The sequence below is a fragment of the Dromiciops gliroides genome, chromosome 2 (genome assembly GCF_019393635.1).
Source record: "Dromiciops gliroides isolate mDroGli1 chromosome 2, mDroGli1.pri, whole genome shotgun sequence".
Classification (NCBI taxonomy): domain Eukaryota; kingdom Metazoa; phylum Chordata; class Mammalia; order Microbiotheria; family Microbiotheriidae; genus Dromiciops; species Dromiciops gliroides.
Genome location: NC_057862.1, coordinates 621,235,102 through 621,255,952, shown reverse-complemented (window position 1 = coordinate 621,255,952; position 20,851 = coordinate 621,235,102). Strand labels below are relative to the sequence as shown.

Sequence of the window (20,851 nt, the reverse complement as noted above, 5' to 3'; positions counted from 1 at the left end):
TATCACTTAACCTTTGCCTCAGTTTCCCCAACTGTAACATGGGGGTAATAATTAGCATCTTGCAGGGTTTATTGTGAGGATCAAATGAGATCATACTTGTAGAGTGCTTAGCAGAGTGCCTGGCACATAGTAGGTGTTTAATAAATGCTTGTTCCCTTCTCTTAAGCTCCTCCCGAGTTCCTTCCACTGAACCTTTCATCAAGACATGGTCTCCAGTGTCCGTTAGATGTGCTCTAGCTTGTCCATGTTTCTCAAAGGCAAACACAGCACTCCAGGTGACATCTTACCAGAGCAGGGTGCAGCCAGACAATATATGCTGTCCTTCCATAGCTCTGCTAGGAGTCTGTTGTGTCACTGTGGAGACTCGTCATTAGGAGCCTCATTTGTTTTTTGAACTGAATTCATTAAGTGTCACTAAGTGTCATTAATTGAATCCATTAAGTAATTGTCATGATTAAGAAGGATTAGACTGGTTCTCTTTGGCCTTAGAAGGCAGAAGGTAGAAATTACGGTGAGACACCCTTTGGTTCAGTGTGAGGAAGAGCTTCCTAATCATTAGAACTATCTAACCCTGTATGGCCCACCGTGGGAGATAGGTCCTCAGCACGGACACCTTCCAGGAGATGTTGGGTAACCACTCCTAAGAGATGTTGTAGGAGACCCATCTCCAGTATTGCCTAATTGTCCTCACCATTTTCATCCAGATTGAGGCTTCAGAGATTCTAACTCTAGCTGAAGAAAGAATTAATATGTGTCAACTGGCATGATTAGAATCTAGGATTAACCATTTTCAGGAAGGTCGTGATTTCCTAATGTCATTCCATTACATCATCATACTCAGAAATGCAGTTAACTTGAAGTTCTAGTCCAAGGAAGAATTGATTCATCTTAACCTGGTGTCTCATGCTTAAACTCATGGAATGTCAGTCAAGGCTCCCTATACATGTTAGGACATAGGGTGTCAAAGCGGAAGGGAGTTGACATTTATTAAGTGGCTGCTATGTGCCTGGCACTGTGCTAAGTGCTTTAAAAATATTCTCTCCTCTGATCCTCACAACAAACCCTGGGAAGTATAGGGGCTATTATGATCCACTGGGCCACTTATGCCTGGACCTGGAGTCAGGAAGACCAGAGTTCAAATCCAGCCTCAGACACTGGCCAGCTGTATGATGCTGGACAAGTCACCTAACTTCTGTATGCTTCAGTATCCTCATCTACACAATGAGGGTAATAACAGCACCTACCTCCAGGGGTTGTTGTGAGGTTCAAATGACATATTAATTGTGAAGTGCCCAGCGTAGTGCCTAGCACATAGTAAGCACTATATAAATAGTAGCTATTATTTCTTCTTCTTCTTTAAATGCAGCCTCAGACACTTAAGCTGTGTGATCCTGGGCAAATTAGGTCATACAGACTCAGTTTCTTTATCTATAAAATGGATATCATAATAGCACCTACCTCCCAGGATTGTTGTGAGGATCAGCACAGAACATACAACATCAGAGCTGAAAGGAAGCCTTAGGGCCTATCTGGTCCAACTTCCTCATTTTATGGAGGAAGAGATTGGTTTCTTCCAGTTCCAAATTCCATGGGTCCATGGTACCACCATCTCTTCTACTCAGCATCTCTAACTGAAACCCACTTCGGTGTAATCAGCCTTGCCCTTCTGAGATAAACATGAAAGGTTTCTTTCCCTTTGAGCTTGAATATCTGGGAGGAGAAATATTTCATTCCAGAAAAAAATGAAAAGACAAGATGCCTCTGTGTACATTTCTCTTGATGCTGGTTTCAGACAAGAATAGCTATTTTTATGTTGCTGTAATTAACTCAAGGCTGACAGATTGCTGTGGGTAAGCAAATTGGTCCCAAATCACATTCACTTGTACAAAGTGTTTTCCCTTTTCTCCCCTAAATGCAGGCTCCCATAAGCACAATGTTAACACAATAATTGCATTGGTGTATACATGTTTGACTGAAGCATTCAGAAAAACAAGGGCCCCTGTTGGAAACTGCATATGGTGTAAAGAGTAGGACTGAGTCCTTTTGGCAACAGCAGCAGCAGGCTGAATAACCATGCCCATGGCAAAATGTCCTTATGGATGGGCGTCAAACATGGTAGAGTGTAACCCACTCTGGGCCCGAGGTCAGAGGATCTGATTTCAAATCCTATTGTTGCCACTTTTTATCTCTGGACCTCTTGTGAGTCACTGAACGTCACCAAGCTCATCAATCAGTTTCCACATCTCTAATATGAGCTGGTGGGATGAGATGATGTCTAAAGACCCTGCACGTCCTAAGTCTTATGATCAAGGGTCAGATGACAGCTCCATAGGGACCTGGTTTCAGCTACTTGGAGAAAGGCTCAGGAGTGGAAAACTATGACCTCCCATTGCATTTTGGGGCTAGAAAAGGCCTTAGAACATAAAAGCTCAAAGCTGGACAGGGCCTCAGAATGGAGCACGTTAGGTGTGGAAGACACCTTGGAGCTCCTCTTCAATTTGCTCATTTCTCAGAGGTGGAAACTGATTCCAGAAAGGAAACAAACATGCTTTGCCCAAGGTCCCACGGCCCTTCAACACAGAAATGTCAATTAGTAATACCACCCTCACTATCATTGTTTCTTATTGAGGCATTCCTAATGGAAGGACTAGATCTCAAGCGGCCAAAGTGTTAGAGTTTGGTGGCCCCCTCTCTTCCCCTCCCATGGTCATATAGCTTTGACTGGCTTTTTCTGTTTTCTGTTTCTTCTAACGCTCTTGTTACTTCTATCCCCAGTGGTGGCAGGTCGAGAAGGTGAACCCTATCAAGCTATATGAGGAGAACAAAGTCATTGCTGGATTTTCGCTCCTCAATCTCCTTTTCAAACAAGGTCGAGGTGGCCTGATTAAAGGCATAATGGACAAACTCATAGCCCTGTACAACGAGAAGAAGATCAAACCCACGGTTGACTCATTATGGGCTCTGGAAGAAGTAAGACTCTTGCTTTTCTGCTCAGCAACACTGACATTTGAGCGCAGTATTTGAGAGAGATCAGCTGGGCCCTTTCCTAGCATTTTAGGGTTCTTGTTAGTGAGCAGCACCGTAGAGTGCAGAGAATACAAGATTTGAAGTTGGGAGAGTTGGATTCCAATCTCAGCTCTGCCACTTGCCATTTGTGTGACTTAGACAAGTCACTTAGTGTCTTTGGCCCTCAGTAAAATGATGAGAGTAGAATAGCCATTCTCAATGTATGGTCTGGAGACGCTGGGGAGTCCTAAGACCCCTTGCTAGGGTTCTGTGAGGTCAAAACTATTTTCCTAATAATAATAAGATGTTTTAATTGATAATACAGTAGACATTGATAGATATGACTGATATAAACAAAAGTTCTGTCCTCTTTTTTATCTTTATAGTATTTTTTCCAATTACATGGAGAGATACTTTTCAACAGCCATTTTTGTAAGACTTTGAGGTCCAAATTTTTCTCCCTCTCTCCCTTCCGTCCCCCCTCCCCAAGATGGCAAGCAATCTGATACAGGTTATATTTGTACTCTGTCCTTTTTTAAGCACGTAAAGGGGTCCTGACACCAAAAAGGGTTGAGAATTGGTAAACCAGAAGATTTCTAAGATTTCTTCAACTCTAAATCTAAAACTCCTGTGAACTAAATTATTTTGGGGAGGGGGGGGGCAGTTGGGATTAAGTGACTTGTCCAATGTCACATAGACAGTAAGTATCTGGTGTCGGATTGAGCCCAGGTTGTCCTGACTCCGGGCCTGGTGCTCTGTCTACTATACCACCTAGCAGCCCCTGAACTAAGTTAATTCTTGCATTAGAATCAATCCTGTTTTTAAGTCCTGGCTCTATCGCTTCCTTGGAATATGACTTTGAGCAAATCCTCTAATTTCTTTAAGCCTGTTTCCTCATCCATAAGATGGTGAAGTTTGGGGGGTGGGGGTGATACTGAATTCGCTTCCCCTCCTAGCAGGTTGTGGTGACAGAACTCGTTACCAAAAAGCATCAAGGGATGTGAGTTAGGGTGGTCTCGGTTTGGATGAGATCAATGGGTGATTTCTGCAAAATGAAAGGGTTGTCTCGCAGGATGGATGGCACTGATGGGGCTTACTAAGAGCAGCAGCTTTGGTCACAGGAACCATTTACCAAAAAATGTTCTTTTTTATTACATTTTGATATCCAAATAAGAACAAAAAGAAGGTACTTTATATAACTGGGTATTTCTATTATGTGCAGTGTGTTCAAGTGTATATCAAATTGAACATCATAGAGCTACACCTGCCCTGCTCGTCTGGGTCCCCTGGTGAGCCTAGAGCAAGCATTTCCAGACAAGGTAGACCTAGCTTTCTTCAATGTCTCCACTACATAGATTTTTGTGTTGATCGATTCTTAGCTCTAGAGAGGACCCCAGAGACCATCTAGCACTACTCTCTCTCAAACCAAAACTCAGAGAGGGCAAGAACTTGTTCAGGGTCTCACAGCACACAAGTGCTACAACCTGTACTGGCACCCAGCTGTTCTCTTGTCTTCAAGTCCACCAGTGTTTCTTCTACACTGAAAGGTGATGAGTGTGACCCTTGAAGGAAGGTTATGTGACTTTGGACAAATCAGTTAATCTCAGCCTTGTTTTACCCATTAGTAAAATGGGGGACAGACTATTGGCCTCCTTACTCACAAGGTCATTGTGAAAATCAAATGAAATCTTGCATGGAAAGCACTTGGAAAATCTTAAAGTGCTATAAATTTCAGCTATTGTTATTATTGTTATTGCTATTATTATTATTATTTAATAGAGAAGTTCTGAGTTAACAGCAACATTCCAGAAGGACTAGTCTTCCAGGGTCAGGAATGAATGGCAGCATCCACACCTTTATCTGCTAACAGATGTTTCTGATGCCATATGCCAGTGAGCTCTTTATTTTTTGGTAATATGGGCAAATATCCATTCAAGGTTGCAGTTGGATAAGACTTAGTAATTTATGTGTTCAGGGCCACTGTTGGACCAGACACAGTGAGTCATCGAGCCCACACAATTTCCTAGTGCCAGAAGACACTTGGCAATACTTAGTAGTTGCTTGCTAACCGTTGAAGGAGAAATGATGATGATTCTCGCCCCCAAGAAATTGCTTTGGGAGCCAACTTTATAACTTCATGCAAGAAATATAAAGCCCTGAGAGACTGAAAGAAAAATGTTTCTACTTTACTTGGGTGCTAACTGGGTTGTAATAATAACAGACACCATTAGAGTTTCTTTTCGACCACTGATCTCTACATTTATTATGAATTGTAGGGATTAGTCATGCAAAGCACAGATTGTCTGGCTACAGATCAGAAGATCCCAACTTAGTCTTCTTGTTGCTTTTTGCTCTCATTTCCCCTCTTGCTAACTATAAACTCCATGAAGAGAGGGACCAAGTCTCATCAAAACTTGGATTTCCCAAGTGTCAAATACAGAAATAGTTGAATATATGGATTTCATAACCCTGATAAGATTGTACAGTGAGTTTTAATATGTCTTACTCATCAAAGTATTTTAAGAAGACTTGAACAAGATATGATAGAGGGATTCCAGTATTTGAATGGATATCAGATAGAGAAGGGATCAAACTTGTTCTTGGCCCCAGTTGCTCAATGTAAAATGGGAGGAGCTTGCTGACCAGGTACCTCCAGAAATCCATTCTGGCCTTGTACTAATGGACACTTTCTTCATGACTTAGATTAAGGTATAGATGGCATACCTCTCAGATTTGTCAATGGCACAAGGCTGGCAGGTCGATGACAGAGTCAGAATCCAACAGGATCTTAACAGTCCAGAAAGATTGTCCCGGTCCAATGAGAGATATTTAACATAAGTAAATGTAAAGTCCTATACTTGGGTTCAAAAAATCAACTTTGGGGGCAGCTAGGTGGTGCAGTGGATGGAGCACCGGCCCTGGAGTCAGGAGGACCTGAGTTCAAATCCAGCCTCAGACACTTAACACTTACTAGCTGTGTGACCCTGGGCAAGTCACTTAACCCCATTGCCTCACTAAAAAACAAAAACAAAAACAAAAATAAAAAATCAACTTCGTAAGTATAAAATGAAGGAGTTGTGGCTAGACTACAGTTCATGTTAAAAGAATATAGGAGTTAGGGGCAGCTAGGTGGTGCAGTGGATAAAGCACCGGCTCTGGAGTCAGGAGGACCTGAGTTCAAATCCGGCCTCAGACACTTGACACTTACTAGCTGTGGTGACCCTGGGCAAGTCACTTAACCCCAATTGCCTCACTAAAAAAAAAATAAAGAATATAGGAGTTAGTCCATCAACAAGTCAGTTATTTACAAGAGTTAATTGTGATTACTTTGAGTTCGGAACCTTGGTTCGTGGATGATGATGATAGCTACATTCATACATGGCCTGTTATGTGCCAGGCACTGTGCTAAATATTTTACCAATATTATTTCATTTGATCCTAACAAATAAAAGTAGGTGCTACTATTATCCCCATTTTTATAGATGAGGAAATCGAGACAGAGTTTAAGTGCTTTTCACAGGCTCACACAGCTACTAAGTGCTTTAGACTGGATTTGAACTCAGAACTGACACCAGGCCAGGCACCCTATCCACTCTGCCCTCTCGCTGCTCCTACAAACTCAGTATGAGTTAAATGTGTGACAAAGAAACACAAAAATAAATATTAATCTTTGGACAGAGATACTATCCAGAACATTCAAGGTAATAATGCTACCGGATTCTTGTTAGTTTGTTTAGTTGAATTCTATCTGGATTATCATGCCTATTTCTGCATGACGCATGTTTGAAAGGACAGCGTCAAATCAGAGAGGTTCCAGTGCAGTGTGACCAGTACCAGAGGGACCTTAGGTCTTGCCATGTGACAATCAGCTGAATCAACTGGGAATACTGAATCTGGAAAATAGAAGACTTAGATGAGGTTGGGAGAAGGGCAGGGAGTGGAAGGAGCATGATAATTACCTTCAATTATTTGAAGGGCTTTCATAAGGAACAGAGATTAAACTTGTTCTCCTTAGTAGTCCTAGGGCAAAACTAGGAGTAATGAGTGGAAATCACAGAGAGATAGATTTAGGCTTCGTGTGAGGATAAATTGTCTAGCAATTAGAGCTCCCAAAAAAGTAGAACAGGCTGGCTCAGTCAGTAATAAGTCTTTAAGGGTGGATAAAGCACCAGCCCTAGATTCAGGAGGACCCGAGTTCAAATCCCACCTCAGACACTTGACACTTACTAGCTGTGTGACCCTGGGCAAGTCACTTAACTCTCATTGCCCCTCCAAAAAAAAAGTCTTTAAGGGAAGGTTGGATGATCACTTGTTGGGACTATCATAAAGAGGTTTGTTTCATGACTACATAATGCAGGTGGGACCAGCTGATTTCTGAGTTCCCTCATAGTTCTGGTATTTCTGTGGTTCTGTGCTTCAGGTATAGATGGAGCAAAGTAACCAGAAGGATATTGGCTGAGAAGTTTGGATAAGATGGTCCAGATCAAAATCCTGTGACACCTATGTGTGCTCACTAACGCTTTGTAAAATTCTAATGGGCATATATGTGTGTGTGTGTGTGTGTGTGTATGTATGTGTATATATATATATATATATATATATATATTAATAAGCATTGATCAAATGCCTACTACAATGACAGGCACTATACTACAGATACAGATACAAAAGTGAGACTAATCCCTCCCTACAAGGAGCTTACATTCAACTGGGGTAGATATAATATGCCTACAGATATTAACAAAATAAATACTTGGTGTTTAGGGTGAGTAGTGGTGGAGACTAATAATTGGAGATACTAAGAAAGGCCCTTTGAAAACAGGGACCCTTCAGATGAGCTTCAAATGGGTTGGAATTGAGGAGGAAGAGTATTCCTGGCATAGGAACAATCTGTACAAAGGCCCAGAGACAGGAGATGGGCATAGCAGGGAGGCCAATTTGGCTGGAACACAAAGTACATGAGGGGGAGCAATGTGTCATCAGCCTGGAAAAGCCGGCAGCAGCCAAACTAGGAAGAGCGTTAAATGCCAACTAGAGCAGTTTCTTTTTTATTTTAAAGGCAATGGGAAGTCAGTGACAGGTGTTTTTTTTTTTATTATTAGAAGAATAACATCATCAGACCTGTGCTAAAGGAATATCAATTTGGTAACTGTGGGGAATATGGATTGGATGAAGGAAGAGGCTAGCTGGAGGAAGACCAATTAATGAGCTACTCTAATAGTCCAAGTGAGCAAGGATAAGAACTTGGACTAGGGATAAGGGAATAAATAGATATTGAGGAGGCATAACTGACAAGATTTGACAACTTGATGGATATGAGAGGGAAGTGAACGAGAGTGAAGAGCTGAGGAGGATTCCGAGGGTTTGCATCGGGATGACTGAAGAACAGCGGAACTCTCTACAGAAATAGGGAAGTTAGGAAGGGGGCAGATTAGAGAAAAAGACAATGAGTTCTATTTTGTGCCTGCTGAGTTTGAGATGTATTCAGGTGGAGATGAAGGGTACAAGTGGAAGAGTTATAGGACCAGCTTATCCTCTGTGACTAAGGAAGAGAAGAAGATGGGAAATGATGCTGAGAAAATTTGAAGGATGGACTGGGTAGTGAGAGGAATCTCCTAATTAAGGGCCTCATTGTTGCCTGTGAATTATGAGGAGAGGACCTCTACTGAGAGGAAGTCCCTGGGGAGTAGATGGCATAGGTAGCTTGAGGAAAAAAAGGTTCATCCCTGTGGGATGAACAGTCTGTCAGTGAAGAGTATAAGGTTTTAGCATTGTAGTAGGAAGGGCATAGTGGAAATAACATAACATGAATTTACAGAAGACCCAGTTGGCATGATGTGGGACTCCAAAAGGAGTATTTAGCAGCACTTACATAGGAATGGAGAAATTGATAGAAAGAGTTATCCACAGTTGAGGTTTAGAAAAGGATGAGCACCAATGGTCAACAACTGAACAAGGGAGGCAAGGAGTTGAAGGGTTGAGGACAGTTGAACTGGTTTATTAAAGGATCCAATGGGGGGGGGGACAATGAGGGTTAAGTGATTTGCCCAGGGTCACACAGCTAGTAATTGTCAAGTCTGAGGCTAGATTTGAACTCAGGTTCTCCTGAATCCAGGGCCAGTGCTTATCCACTGTGCCACCTAGCTGCCCTCAGGATCTAAATTTTGAAGGGAAGAAAATGATGCCAGAGGCAGGGTTTGTGAGAAGCAGAGAAGGAGTGGAGGGACTTCAGTCAATCAATCAATCAATCAATTTTCATCAATGACCAGTTAATAATGACCATTGCCAAGCATTGTGCTTAGTGCTGGGAATACAAATATGAAAAAAGACAGTCCTTGTCCTTAAAGAGTTACAATTAAGTGGGGGAAAAAGACAGTACACAAAAGCAAGCTAAAAAGCTGGGGGTGGCGGGCAGATAGGTGGTACAGTGGATAAAGTACCGGCCCTAGATTCAGGAGGACCTGAGTTCAAATCTGGCCTCAGAAACTTGGACACTTACTAGCTGTGTGACCCTGGGCAAGTCATTTAAACCCTCATTACCCTGCAAAAACAAACAAAAAAAAAAAAACTAGGGTGAGGAGAAAGTATAGATGGGGGGAGGGGCATTGTGAAGACAATCAGAGAAGTCAGAGGAGAAATGAGATGTCTGAACTGAACTCCTTCCTTAAATGGATATTTGGAGTTCACAGCCTCACCCACCACTCAGAGGGGCAAAGGGTGGTGAGGAGGCTGATGGACTCTTTCAGGATGATGAGGCTAGCCCTATAATGAGTCAGAGAAGTCTGTCAAAGAAGTTTCAAAGTCACATAGCTAGAGGAGAAATAACTTGAGATTGCAATGAAGACATAGAAAAGGCTTAGAAAGGGAACAGGAAGAACAGGAAGGATATGAGGATATGGTCAAATAGAATTTCAAAATTATAGATTGTGGAGGCAGAACATTTGTGGGTGAGTGATGGTTAGAATAAGAGTGTGACCATCCCTATTTGGGACTGAGGTGGAGTGAGGGCAGAGATCAAAGGAATAGAGGAAGTTGATGAACCTCCAGGGTTCAACCTTGGTCATTAAAGGGCCATCCACATTTTAACTTGAAGTCCCCAGGTGTATGTCCCCAGGGGCACAGAGTACCTGCTAACTATTCACTAAGCAATCAACATTCATGAAATAAAACATTTATCAAGTGCCTCCTGTGTACAGAGCACTATGGGAGTTCTAAAGTTTAGCTAAGGCCAGTCCCTTCTCTAAAGGCCCTTAATATCTTGTTGGAGGGGGTGCATGTCAATGAACAACTGAATACAAATCAATCATGCAAGTTAGAATAGAAGTTCATGAATGCCTTGCACATGGTAGACATTTAGTAGATGCTTGTTAAATGGATGTTTTAAACTAATAAATGAAGAATATAAAATGCTATGAGAATAGAGGGAGAAGTGACCACCAACCTGCCTGAATGAGACTTAAATAAAGCTGCTGGAAGAAGATGGCATTGGAATTAGACCTTGATGGATAGGTATGATCTTAGTATGTAGAGATGAGGGAGGAGGACTTATATAGGGAAGACCATGAGCAAACCTCTCAACCAGGCAGAACTGTGACATATATTAGGTAGTCCAATTGTTTCTTTGCTTTCATCTTTGTATTTGTTTTTGCAGCTTAGGATCATTTCAAGGGAGCTTCCCTGTCCATTTGAAGTGTCTATGCCCATTGACCATTAAACTTACCAGAAAGGTTTCCCTGGCTTCTGCTTATTGAACCTTATTGCTTGCAGAAGCAGAGCCAGGGACAAGTGTAGGAGGCAATATAGCTACTCCTGTAATCCTGCACTGAATACTCTCTGCCCTTGCCCCTCTCCACCAATGTTGTGAATGAGTATTGCTCTTTCAGGGCCAGAGTTGTGGACATTGATCAAGAAAAGATGGCTCTTATGTACTCCGTCCCTGGAAGGGCAGAATTCTCTTATAGATGCCAGTTCATCTGTGTGATCTCTGTATGGCTGCAAGGATCTGGAGGGAAGTTTTTGGTGATTGTCTGAGCTTTCCCCCTCTTATTGGAGTGATTGCACCCAGAGCATGGTTTGATATGGATTACAATAAGTTTTGAGACAAATATCTAGCAGAATGCCTCAAGGATTGATCCTTAGCTTTGTGCTATTCAGAATTTTTATCAGACTTGGATACAGGGGTAGATAGTATGATTTTCATACTTATAGATGATAAGGAGTTAAGAGGGATTTAACTAATTCACTGGACACCAGAACTAGGGTCCAAAATATCCTTGACCACAGGGGCAGCTAGGTGGCGCAGTGGATAGAGCACCGGCCCTGGATTCAGGAGGACCTGAGTTCAAATACTCAGACACTTGACACTTACTAGCTGTGTGACCCTGGGCAAGTCACTTAACCCTCATTGCCCCCACACACAAAAAAAATACTTGACCATATAGAATGAATTGAAGATGTCCAGGTGAGAGATGGATGAACACTTTTCAGTGATGTTATAGAAGTGTTCCTAGTTGAACTAGAGAACTCAGAGAGTGTTAATGCTGAGTCTGTGAAGCTATTCCTTGTCATTTTCACCTTAGCCAATTTCTCTCTCTCTCTCTCTCTCTCTCTTTTTTTTTTTTTTTTGGTAAGGCAATTTGGGGTTAAGTGACTTGCCAGGGTCACACAGCTAGTAAGTGTTAAGAGTCTGAGGCCAGATTTGAACTCAGTCCTCCTGAATCCAGGGCTGGTGCTTTATCCACTGCGCCATCTAGCTGCCCCCACAATTTCTCTTAAACTTTAAATCCTGTCTTGATGTTGGGGGGGGGTCGATTCAAAGGAAACTTCAAAAGTCCTAACCTTATGTAGTTCCCTATTCCTGCACTTGCCGGGGTAAAAAAGGCTAGAAGGAATCAAGGAAAACTAGGGCTTTGAAGGACTAATATTGTGTCTCCACCCACCAGGGTAACACCCACACGTGTACACATCCATCCCCCATGTGAGCATTCATTGTCCCTCTAAGCATTCGGTGTAAAAGCAGCCCTTGTTGGGGGGGCCATGGTCTCTGGGTTGCTCATCACATTCTCGTGGCAGGCTGATGAGCGCTGAGCCAAGGTGGATTTGTTTTTCTGCCGAGCACTTCTCTTAGAGGACTGTGAGATGAACGATGAATACGTGTTCCCGCTGAGGAGAAGGTGCACACTGTTGTCAGGCCCGTCCCTTGGCTGAAAAGAATCCAGAAGCTGGCTTTCTTTTGTGAGCCAAGTGAGAGGCGGATTGACATTGCTATTTGCTGCTCTTTGAATGACATCATAGAAAGCTGGACTGTAATTATTTTCTTCCAAAGTCAAGATGCTAATGGTTGCATCAGTTTGAGGGATTATTTTTTAAAATGTGTATGTGCATATGTGACTTTGGGCAAGAGGCCCAGAGTCAGCCCTCAGCTCTTTCTGTCTTGTGAGGGGGAAATGGAGCATTGGGGCAAGCATCGCTCTGGGAGGCAGAGGACCTGGCTTTTAGTCCTCCCTCTGCTACTGGGGCAGGTTACGTCACCTCTGGGCTTGTTTTCTCATCTATGAAGCAAGAAAAGTCAGTTGCCTCTAGTGTCTTCTTCAGCCCTAAATCTATGACCCGTGATCTTTTCTGTATATTTCTCTGACTTGTGAACCACTGCTGCCTACCCAGCCCGTGACTCAGCAAGCATTTATTGAATACCACTTGTGCCTCCAGCAGTCTCCATTCCTGGGAGAAATAGCTAAGTTTAGATAAGATTAATTTCCTGCATGCTCAGGAAATGGCCCTTGAAAAGCCAAGCTCTTTTCTAATTCATAGACTCCCAGAACTACAGAATGTTTGACCTGGATGGCCCTTTAAGAGAATGTGTAGTTCAATCCTGTCATTTTATAGATGGGGAAACTGAGACCCAGCAAAGAAAGGTTTTGATTTTTTTCCCCCAAGACCACATAGTCACCAATAATACTAGTTAGCATGTCTATAGCATTTTAATGTTTGCAAAGGGCTTTACAGAAATCCTCACAACAACCCTGTTAGGTGCCATTACTGTTATTATTCCTCATTTTTAGGAAACTAAAAAATCAGAGATTTGAGATAATTTACCCAGGGTCACACAACTATTAAGTGTCAGAGGTAGGATGTGAATCCACTTATTAACTCACTGCCTGGACTCTTGCAATAGCATTAGATCCCCCTGCCTCAAAGTCTCTCCCTACTCTGCTCAAACCTCACTCAGCTGTCACAGATAATTTCCTAAAGTGCAATGACCATGTCACTGTACTCCTCAACATATTCCAGAGGTCCCTTACTATCTCTAGGAGAAAAGATAAGCTGCTCTTTGGGATATTTAAAACTCTTCAAGCCCTGGTCCCATTCTATGTTTCCAGGCTCCTTACAAATTATTCCCTTTCTTATACTCTGCAGTATGGGCCATATGGATGGGGCAGCTAAGGGGCTAAGTGGATAGAGGGCTGGTCCTGGAGTCAGGAAGACTCATCTCCCTACCAGACACCTACTAGCTGTGTGACTCTGGGCAAATTATCTCAAATCTCTGATTCTTAGTTTCCTTATATGTTTGCCTCAGTTCCTCAAAATCCCAAACGGGGTCACAAAGAGTCAGACATGACTGAAACAGCTGAATGATAACAGCCATATGGGCCCACTTGCTGTCTATCTCCCACCTCCATGCTTTTGCACTGACTGACTAAGCCTGAAATGTCTCTCTCTCTTCATCCCCACCTCTTAGTTTCCCTGGCTTATTTGAAGACTCAGCTGAAATCCCACCTTCTGTAGGAGAACTTAACATGTCTCCCTTCCCCTAGTAATTGCTGGTGCCTTCGTTTCCAAGGTTGCCTTCCATCTACTCTGTATAGCTTGTATGTTCCCCATCATTTACATTAGTTTTCCCCTTTAAATATGAGCTCCTTGAGAGCAGGGGCTGTCCTTTGCTCTTCTTTACATCCCACCATGCCTGGCACAAAGCACGGCCTAATAAATACCTGTTGCCTGACTGCCCTCTACTAAGCTACACTATAAAGAGGAGCTAGGCCTTCTACATTAATGCTGACCTTCTGTGTTAAAAACTTACCTATCCTTAAGCCCCAGTTGAAATTTTACCTCTTCTAGGAAACCTTCCCTCATCATCCTTAATTAGCAATGACCTTTCCTTCCTGGGCCTCACATAGCCCTCTAGCCTACTCCAATCCATTTACCTGTAATACTGCGTATTGTCCTTATCTGTGTTTGTTTCATAACCTCCCACCATATTAACTTCCATCAGTGCAAAGATGGTTTTGCATCTAAATTTTCTATCTACCTCAATGCATACTCAATGAATTGAAAATTGTCCGTATTTTAAAAGTCCACAGAAGAGAACTGATTTGTCCAAAGTCACCCACCTAGTAAATGATTGAGGCAGGATTAAAACTCAGGTCCTCACATACCAAATCATGTTTTTAACATGAACCCTCCTTACCTGGCCATTTGATTTGCTCCTGTCCAACCCTAACCCCAACAGAGCAGGTGAGGGAGCAAATAAGACCACAGATATGCATGACCACAGGAAATTCTGTTCCCTGGAGGTAAAGCCACAAGACACCAAAGAGAAATACCAGTCTTATGTCAGGCCAAATATTTCACTTCAATTAAAAGAGAAATACCCCTGATCATTTGACTGAACTTTCTGCTCTTCACCCAGTTGCCTCATGAAGCTATGGCTGGAATGTGAGTTTCATCATGGAAGGAGGCTGGGCTAACAGCTTGTGTCTATGCCATGGTCAGAAGAGCTATCCTTTCTCTTACCTACGGTTGGAGTTCTTTTGGGCTTGCCATTGCACACGGGCAATGGAAACCAATCATTAACTCAGGCTGACCTTTATCCTATAGGGAAAAACAGTGACTCATCTTGCTACACATGCTACAACTTAGTGGAGCTGGTGTCAGGACTGGGATATATGTGAAATGTGCTGGTGGTCAATGGAGCCCAGCCTGACCATTGGGAGGACACACAGAATCCCAGAATTGGAAGGGACCTCAGAGGTTTATCCCCGGTCCAGTTGAAAAAGTCAACACATCTCGGCAAACATTCCGAGCAAGAGGAATTAATAGAGGTCTGTTTGCAGACCTCTAGTGATGGGGAACTCACTACTGATCCACATTAACCCATTCTGCTTCTGGATGCTTCATCATGATTCTGGCTCTGCCCTTTAAGGCCAAGTAAAACAATACTAATCCCTCTTCTCCATGAAAGCCCTTCAAGTATTTCAGAATAGTGATCAGGGCCTTCTTTTGTTGGTACCTGGAATTTTGTAGGAAACACCAAAGTGGGCAGGAAAAGGAAGTGCGTAGGGTGAGATGATCGTGGGTTTTGTCAGCATGAGCACTTCCCCTTATGACCAGGCTCAAAACTTCAGGAGTCATGATGAGATTGTAAACTCTTTGAGGGCAGAGCTCTTGCCTTAATTATCCTGTATCTCCTTCTTACTGAACATAATAGGCCTCACACAAATAGGCACAAGCCCTTCATTGCAGTGAGAAGTGGACCGGATGACGAATCGAGAGACCTGGACTCAGGGTCCATCTCTGACTCTTCATTGCCAGGTGACCCAGGGCTGGTAGAGTCACTTCACCTCTCTCTAATCCACTTTCTTCATTTATAAACAGGGGATAAAATAATGACACTACCTCCCTTAAAATAGTGTTGTCAAGTACCTTGTAAGCTCCAAAGCACTAGAGAAATGTGAGCTTAGAAAGATCTAAGGGGATTTGGAGAGGTTGATGGGACAATGGACAGAGAATAGGACTTAAGCATTTCCTAGCTGTGTGATTCTGGGCAAGTCACTTCACCTCTGTCTGACTCAATTTCCTCAGCTGTAAAATGGGGGTCATAACAGCACCTACCTCTCAGGGTTGATGTTATCAAATGAGCTAATATTTGTAAAATGTTTTTGCAAACCTCGAAGAGCTACATCAATACTAGCTGCTATTATTCTTATCCTTGAATGAGTGAATAGGAGTCAGTCTAGTTAGCTCAGACAGGAATGCCAACATCCATGATTATAAAAGATTTGTTCTAAAGCAGGATTCTTGTGCTCTATAACATCACATCTTGTGTTCTCAAATTCAACTGTTTTATCCCTTTTCCCTTAGTTGCTTGAAAAGTCATTTTGGAAAATTCCATCTTCAGTTTTGAGATATACTAAGAGGAAGGACTAGAGTAACCATGCTGAGATCAAGAGAATGAGAGGAATTGTTGGGGAATTTCAAGAGACCAGGCACTGATTGGTGGCCAGCAGTAGAGACAAAGGCCCTCTCCCCAAGTATCACTCAAACTACTACTAGCAAGGAGGTATTATGGCATAGTGGGAAAAGAGGCAGCTAGACAGCAAAGTGGATAAAGTGCTGGGCCTGGAGTTCAAATCCAGCCTCAGATACTTACTAACTGTGTGACCCTGGGCAAGTCACTTAACCCTCTTTGTCCCACCCCACCCCCCGCAAAAAATCAAATAAACCCCTTCCACATCTTGTGGTCTGCCATCCCTTCCAGCTCTGACATATGGTGATTCTAAACCTCCCATTACTGTTTTCTGGTTCCCTTTGCAGTACATGTGTTTGGGTTTGTACAGCTTCTGTTTCCAGAAGGCATTTCACGCAAACAATGTCTGCAACTATTAGGGACACAAGGAAAGCTTGGGTCTTGTGTGTTCTTATCATTTGGCACAGCCAACTAGAAACATATGCTGGTGATTGCATTTAGCTAAAATCTCGGCAGTGCCATCTTTCTGTTTGTTAAACTCTCGGTTCTTTCGCGGGAGTGATATTAAAAGGGCCATGTTGTGTTTATACATGCAGTGAGCGGCTTGGCAGGGAAGCCATAGAAGGGCCTCGTACTTAGAACCAGAGTCTCAGCATTGAAAAGAGCCTCATAGGACAGCTTGTCCAGCAGAGCAGTTATCGCTTCTGCAACATCTATGATGAGCAGTCAGTCACTCTGACTTCTAGCAATCAATCAACAAGCATTTATGGAGTGCTTATAACACGCCAGGCACTATGCCAAGCATGGGTGACACAAAGGCAGCAACCAAACAGCCTTGCCCACCGGGAGCTTACATTCACATAGAAAGTCTACACGAAAAGTATTCCAAATGTAGACAAAATAAATTCAAGATAATTTGGGGGAAGTAACTAAGGCATCCTGGAAGGAAGGCCCCATGCATATTCTAATGGTTGTTGAGGCAGCTGTGTGGTACAGTGGAGTGACTGCTGGGCCTGGAGTCAGGAAGACCTGAGATCGAATCTGGCCTCAGACACTTGCTGTGTGACCCTGGGCAAGGCAATCTCTGTCTGCCTCGGTTTCCTTAACTGTAAAAGGGGAATAACAGCACCTACCTCCCAAGGCTGTTGTGAGAATCCAATGAGATGCTATTTGTAAAGTGCTTAGCACAGTGCGTGGCACACAGTGGATGCCACATAAACACTACTCCCTTCCTTTTCCCCCTCTGGCTCCACTACACTATGCTCTTTACGCTTTGCCAAGCTCTCCATCGACACGAAATACGTAATGGTAAGTTCCAGGAAAAAAAGCCAAAGATTTTCACTTGGAATTATAGGCCTCAGAGCCTGTATATATCAACCCATGGGCCTTTTGCCATCTCACTGACAGGCTGGCACTAACAGGAAGACAAAGGGAATGGCCCAGGTTAAGAATTAAAGGCCCCTGAACCAAAAGCTTTCTGAACAATCTTATTTCGTATGTCCTAGAAATAAAATTTTTGACAGATGGAGCTTATCATGGTTCTCCCAAGGGCTATCTGAGCTCAGTGTCTCTGTCTCCAATTTATGTGTTTAATTCTTCAGGGTGAGGGCCATGGCCTGACTCTCTCTCTCTCTCTCTCTCTCTTAATCACATTGACCATAAGAACAGCAGCAGAAGGGGGGTTGGCATTGAGTGGGCTTGAGAAAAGGCATCACTGTTCCAGTGATTCATTGCTTTTGGAAATTGTACTTGAGTATTCATCCCCAGTCCTTGAAGAAGAAAGCTTTGGATGAGAGCTAGAGAGGAATAATTTCATTCTTCAACCCATAACCAATTATATTTCAGGACTTCACAATAGCATGACTTCATCCGTGTGGGCACCCCACCTCCACCTACATGTATCCAGACCCTCTGTGCATTCAGAGGTTGTTTTTTATGAGTTACTTTGCAAAGGCCATAAAACAAATCCTGTTGAATAGTCTCCCTGTGCTGAGAAAGGTTGGTCTCAGGTTACAAACACACAGGCTCCCTTTGGGCTTAGGGTAGGAGCAAGTCCAGTTTCATAGGACTTGTACTCCTTGTCATAGCCTTCTCTTAAAGGCCAAAGGTCAGTCAGGCAACAAATATTTATTAGGCTTTTGCTTTGTGTCAGAGATTATGCCAGACCCTGCTGCAAAAGAATGGCAAAAACACAAGTCTTGCCTTCTGAAAGCTCACACTCTAATGGCAGAGGGAAGAAACTTAAGAATTAACTCTACCTACAAGAGACATACAGTGTAAATGGGAGGAATCCCAGAGGGAGGGCACTAGCATGGCAGGGGGAGGGGTTGTAGTAAAGGGGGTCAAGAGGATGGTCTAGGAAGGGCTCCCTTAGAAGGTGGAATTTGAGCTGAGTTGAAGGAAGCCAGGAAAGCAGGAGGCAGAGGTGAGGAGCAACACAAGGGAGAGCGAGGGAGAAGGACTGGAGTTGGGAGATAAGACATCATGGGCAAAGAACAGCAAGATGGCCAGTGTATGTGAAAGTGTCATGAAGTATATGAAAGTGAGCAAAGTATCAGAAGACTAGAAAGGTATGAAGGAGCCAGATTTCGGTGCCAAAGCATTTTATATTTGATCCTGAAAGTAATAGGGAGTCACTGGAGTTTACTGGGAGAGAGTGACAACAGGGACGAGTGATGTGGCCGAACATGCATTTTAGAAAAACAGTGGGTAGAAAAGTAGAAGGTAGATTGGAAAGAAGAGAGACTTGGGACAAGGAGACTCAGTAGAGGACTGTTTTAATGGGAATCTGCACCATGTTTGTGGCTGTGTGAGTGTATATGAAATACATATTTGGATGCTTACCACTTAAAGCCCTTTGTGACCTGGCCCCAACTGACTTCCCAGCTTCATTAGACATTACTCTCCTTCCCTTTATGTATGGTCCAGTCCGGCTGACCCTTTTTATTGTTCCTTTCACATAACACTCCATCTTCTGTCTCCATTTCTTCCCCCACATCTGAAATGCACTTCTGCTTTCCTTTGCACCTTAGAATCCCTTATTTCCATTAAGACTCAGTTCAAGGGGCAGCTAGGTGGCGCAGTGTATAGAGCACCGGCCCTGGAGTCAGGAGGACCTGAGTTCAAATCCGGCCTCAGACACTTAACACTTACTAGCTGTGTGACCCTGGGCAAGTCACTTAACCCCAATTGCCTCACTTAAAAAAAAAAAAGACTCAGTTCAAGAACATGAACCTTTCCTGACCCCCTTCTGGTTCCAATTGGCCTCCCTTTCATAAATGCCTTGTGTTTACTTGGAGCATATATTCTGCATAGATATATAAGTGTGTGTGTTCTTTCCCAATAGAATGCCAAATTTTTTGAGCATAGGGCATTTTTCATTTTTAAAAACATTTCATTCCTAACTAATACAATAATACTTAACATATGGTTGGCCCTTAATAAATGCTTGTGGATTGATTGGTTGAGCCAATGATCCTAATTAGAAGAGTTGGCCATAGTTTCTTATCTAGGCAGGAAGAGGTGGGACATGGAATCAGTCAGGAAATGGGTATCATAGGAAAGAATGCATCCCATGTTGAATTCTTTGCAAAGAAGGAAATCCTGTCACATTAATCCTATTAGATACTGATAATGACTCCAATTTCATATACAAGATTAATTCAACAGACATTTAATAAATGCCGGCTACAAACAAGGTACTGTCTCAGAGTATTTCACTTTATAAAGCCCTTCCATATTGTCTTGAGTCTCATTATATGACATAGAAGATAAGGAGTTTGGGCATCATTATCTCTTTGTAGATGAGGAACCTGAAGCTGAAAAGGGGCAATATGGCAGATGAGTGTCAGAGTCAGGATCGTAGAATTATAGATTGTAAGCCCTTGAGGCCAGGGACTGTCCTTGTTTTTTCACTTGTTTTTGTATCTCCAGGGTTTAGTACAGTGCCTGGAACATAGGTCCTTAATGGTTAAACATTTACTGACTAGGGGCAGCTAGATGGCGCAGTGGTAAAGCACAGGCCCTGGATTCAGGAGTACCTGCGTTCAAATCCGGCCTCAGACACTTGACGCTTACTAACTGTGTGACCCTGGGCAAGTCACTTAACCCTCATTGCCCCCCCCCCAAAAAAAAAAGCAAAACCAACATTTATTGACTGACTGTTCTAGAAGGTAGTCTGGAGCATATGGGGACAAGGGTAAATACAGTTATCACCTATTCTCTCTGGCATAGTCCATTTGTGAACAGAGACTCACCCAGTAAAACATCTCCATGCTTGCTGCCTTCTACTCCTTTCCCTTTCCCTTATCCCAAACTTGATATTTTGATCATTATCCAAACCTTTAGTTCGTGCCATCAAGATTCTGGCCTCCCATATGGCTATTTGTGATCCCCTAGTATCCAATATATAGATTGGACAATCCATTTATTGTCAATTATATACTTCACCCAATGACTATAAGTAGCAAACTACCCCCTAGCAATTTGCTTTTGTATCTTTCTGGGGAGTTCTTCATTTGTCCTATAGGGAAATTCTTCCAAAGACTTGTTTTCTAATAAGAACTAGATAACCATAGACATCTGCTTTTCTATCTTGAT

The 20,851-nt window shown here is 42.9% G+C and overlaps 1 protein-coding gene across 1 annotated transcript in view; it reads left to right on the top strand.

The window, feature by feature from the left end:
- VAT1L (vesicle amine transport 1 like) overlaps positions 1-20,851 on the top strand; it is a 113,097-nt gene that overhangs the window by 62,845 nt on the left and 29,401 nt on the right. Inside the window, exon 7 of the mRNA XM_043986036.1 lies at positions 2,776-2,970. Coding sequence (XP_043841971.1) covers positions 2,776-2,970 — 195 coding nt within the window. The remainder of the gene's footprint in view (positions 1-2,775; positions 2,971-20,851) is intronic.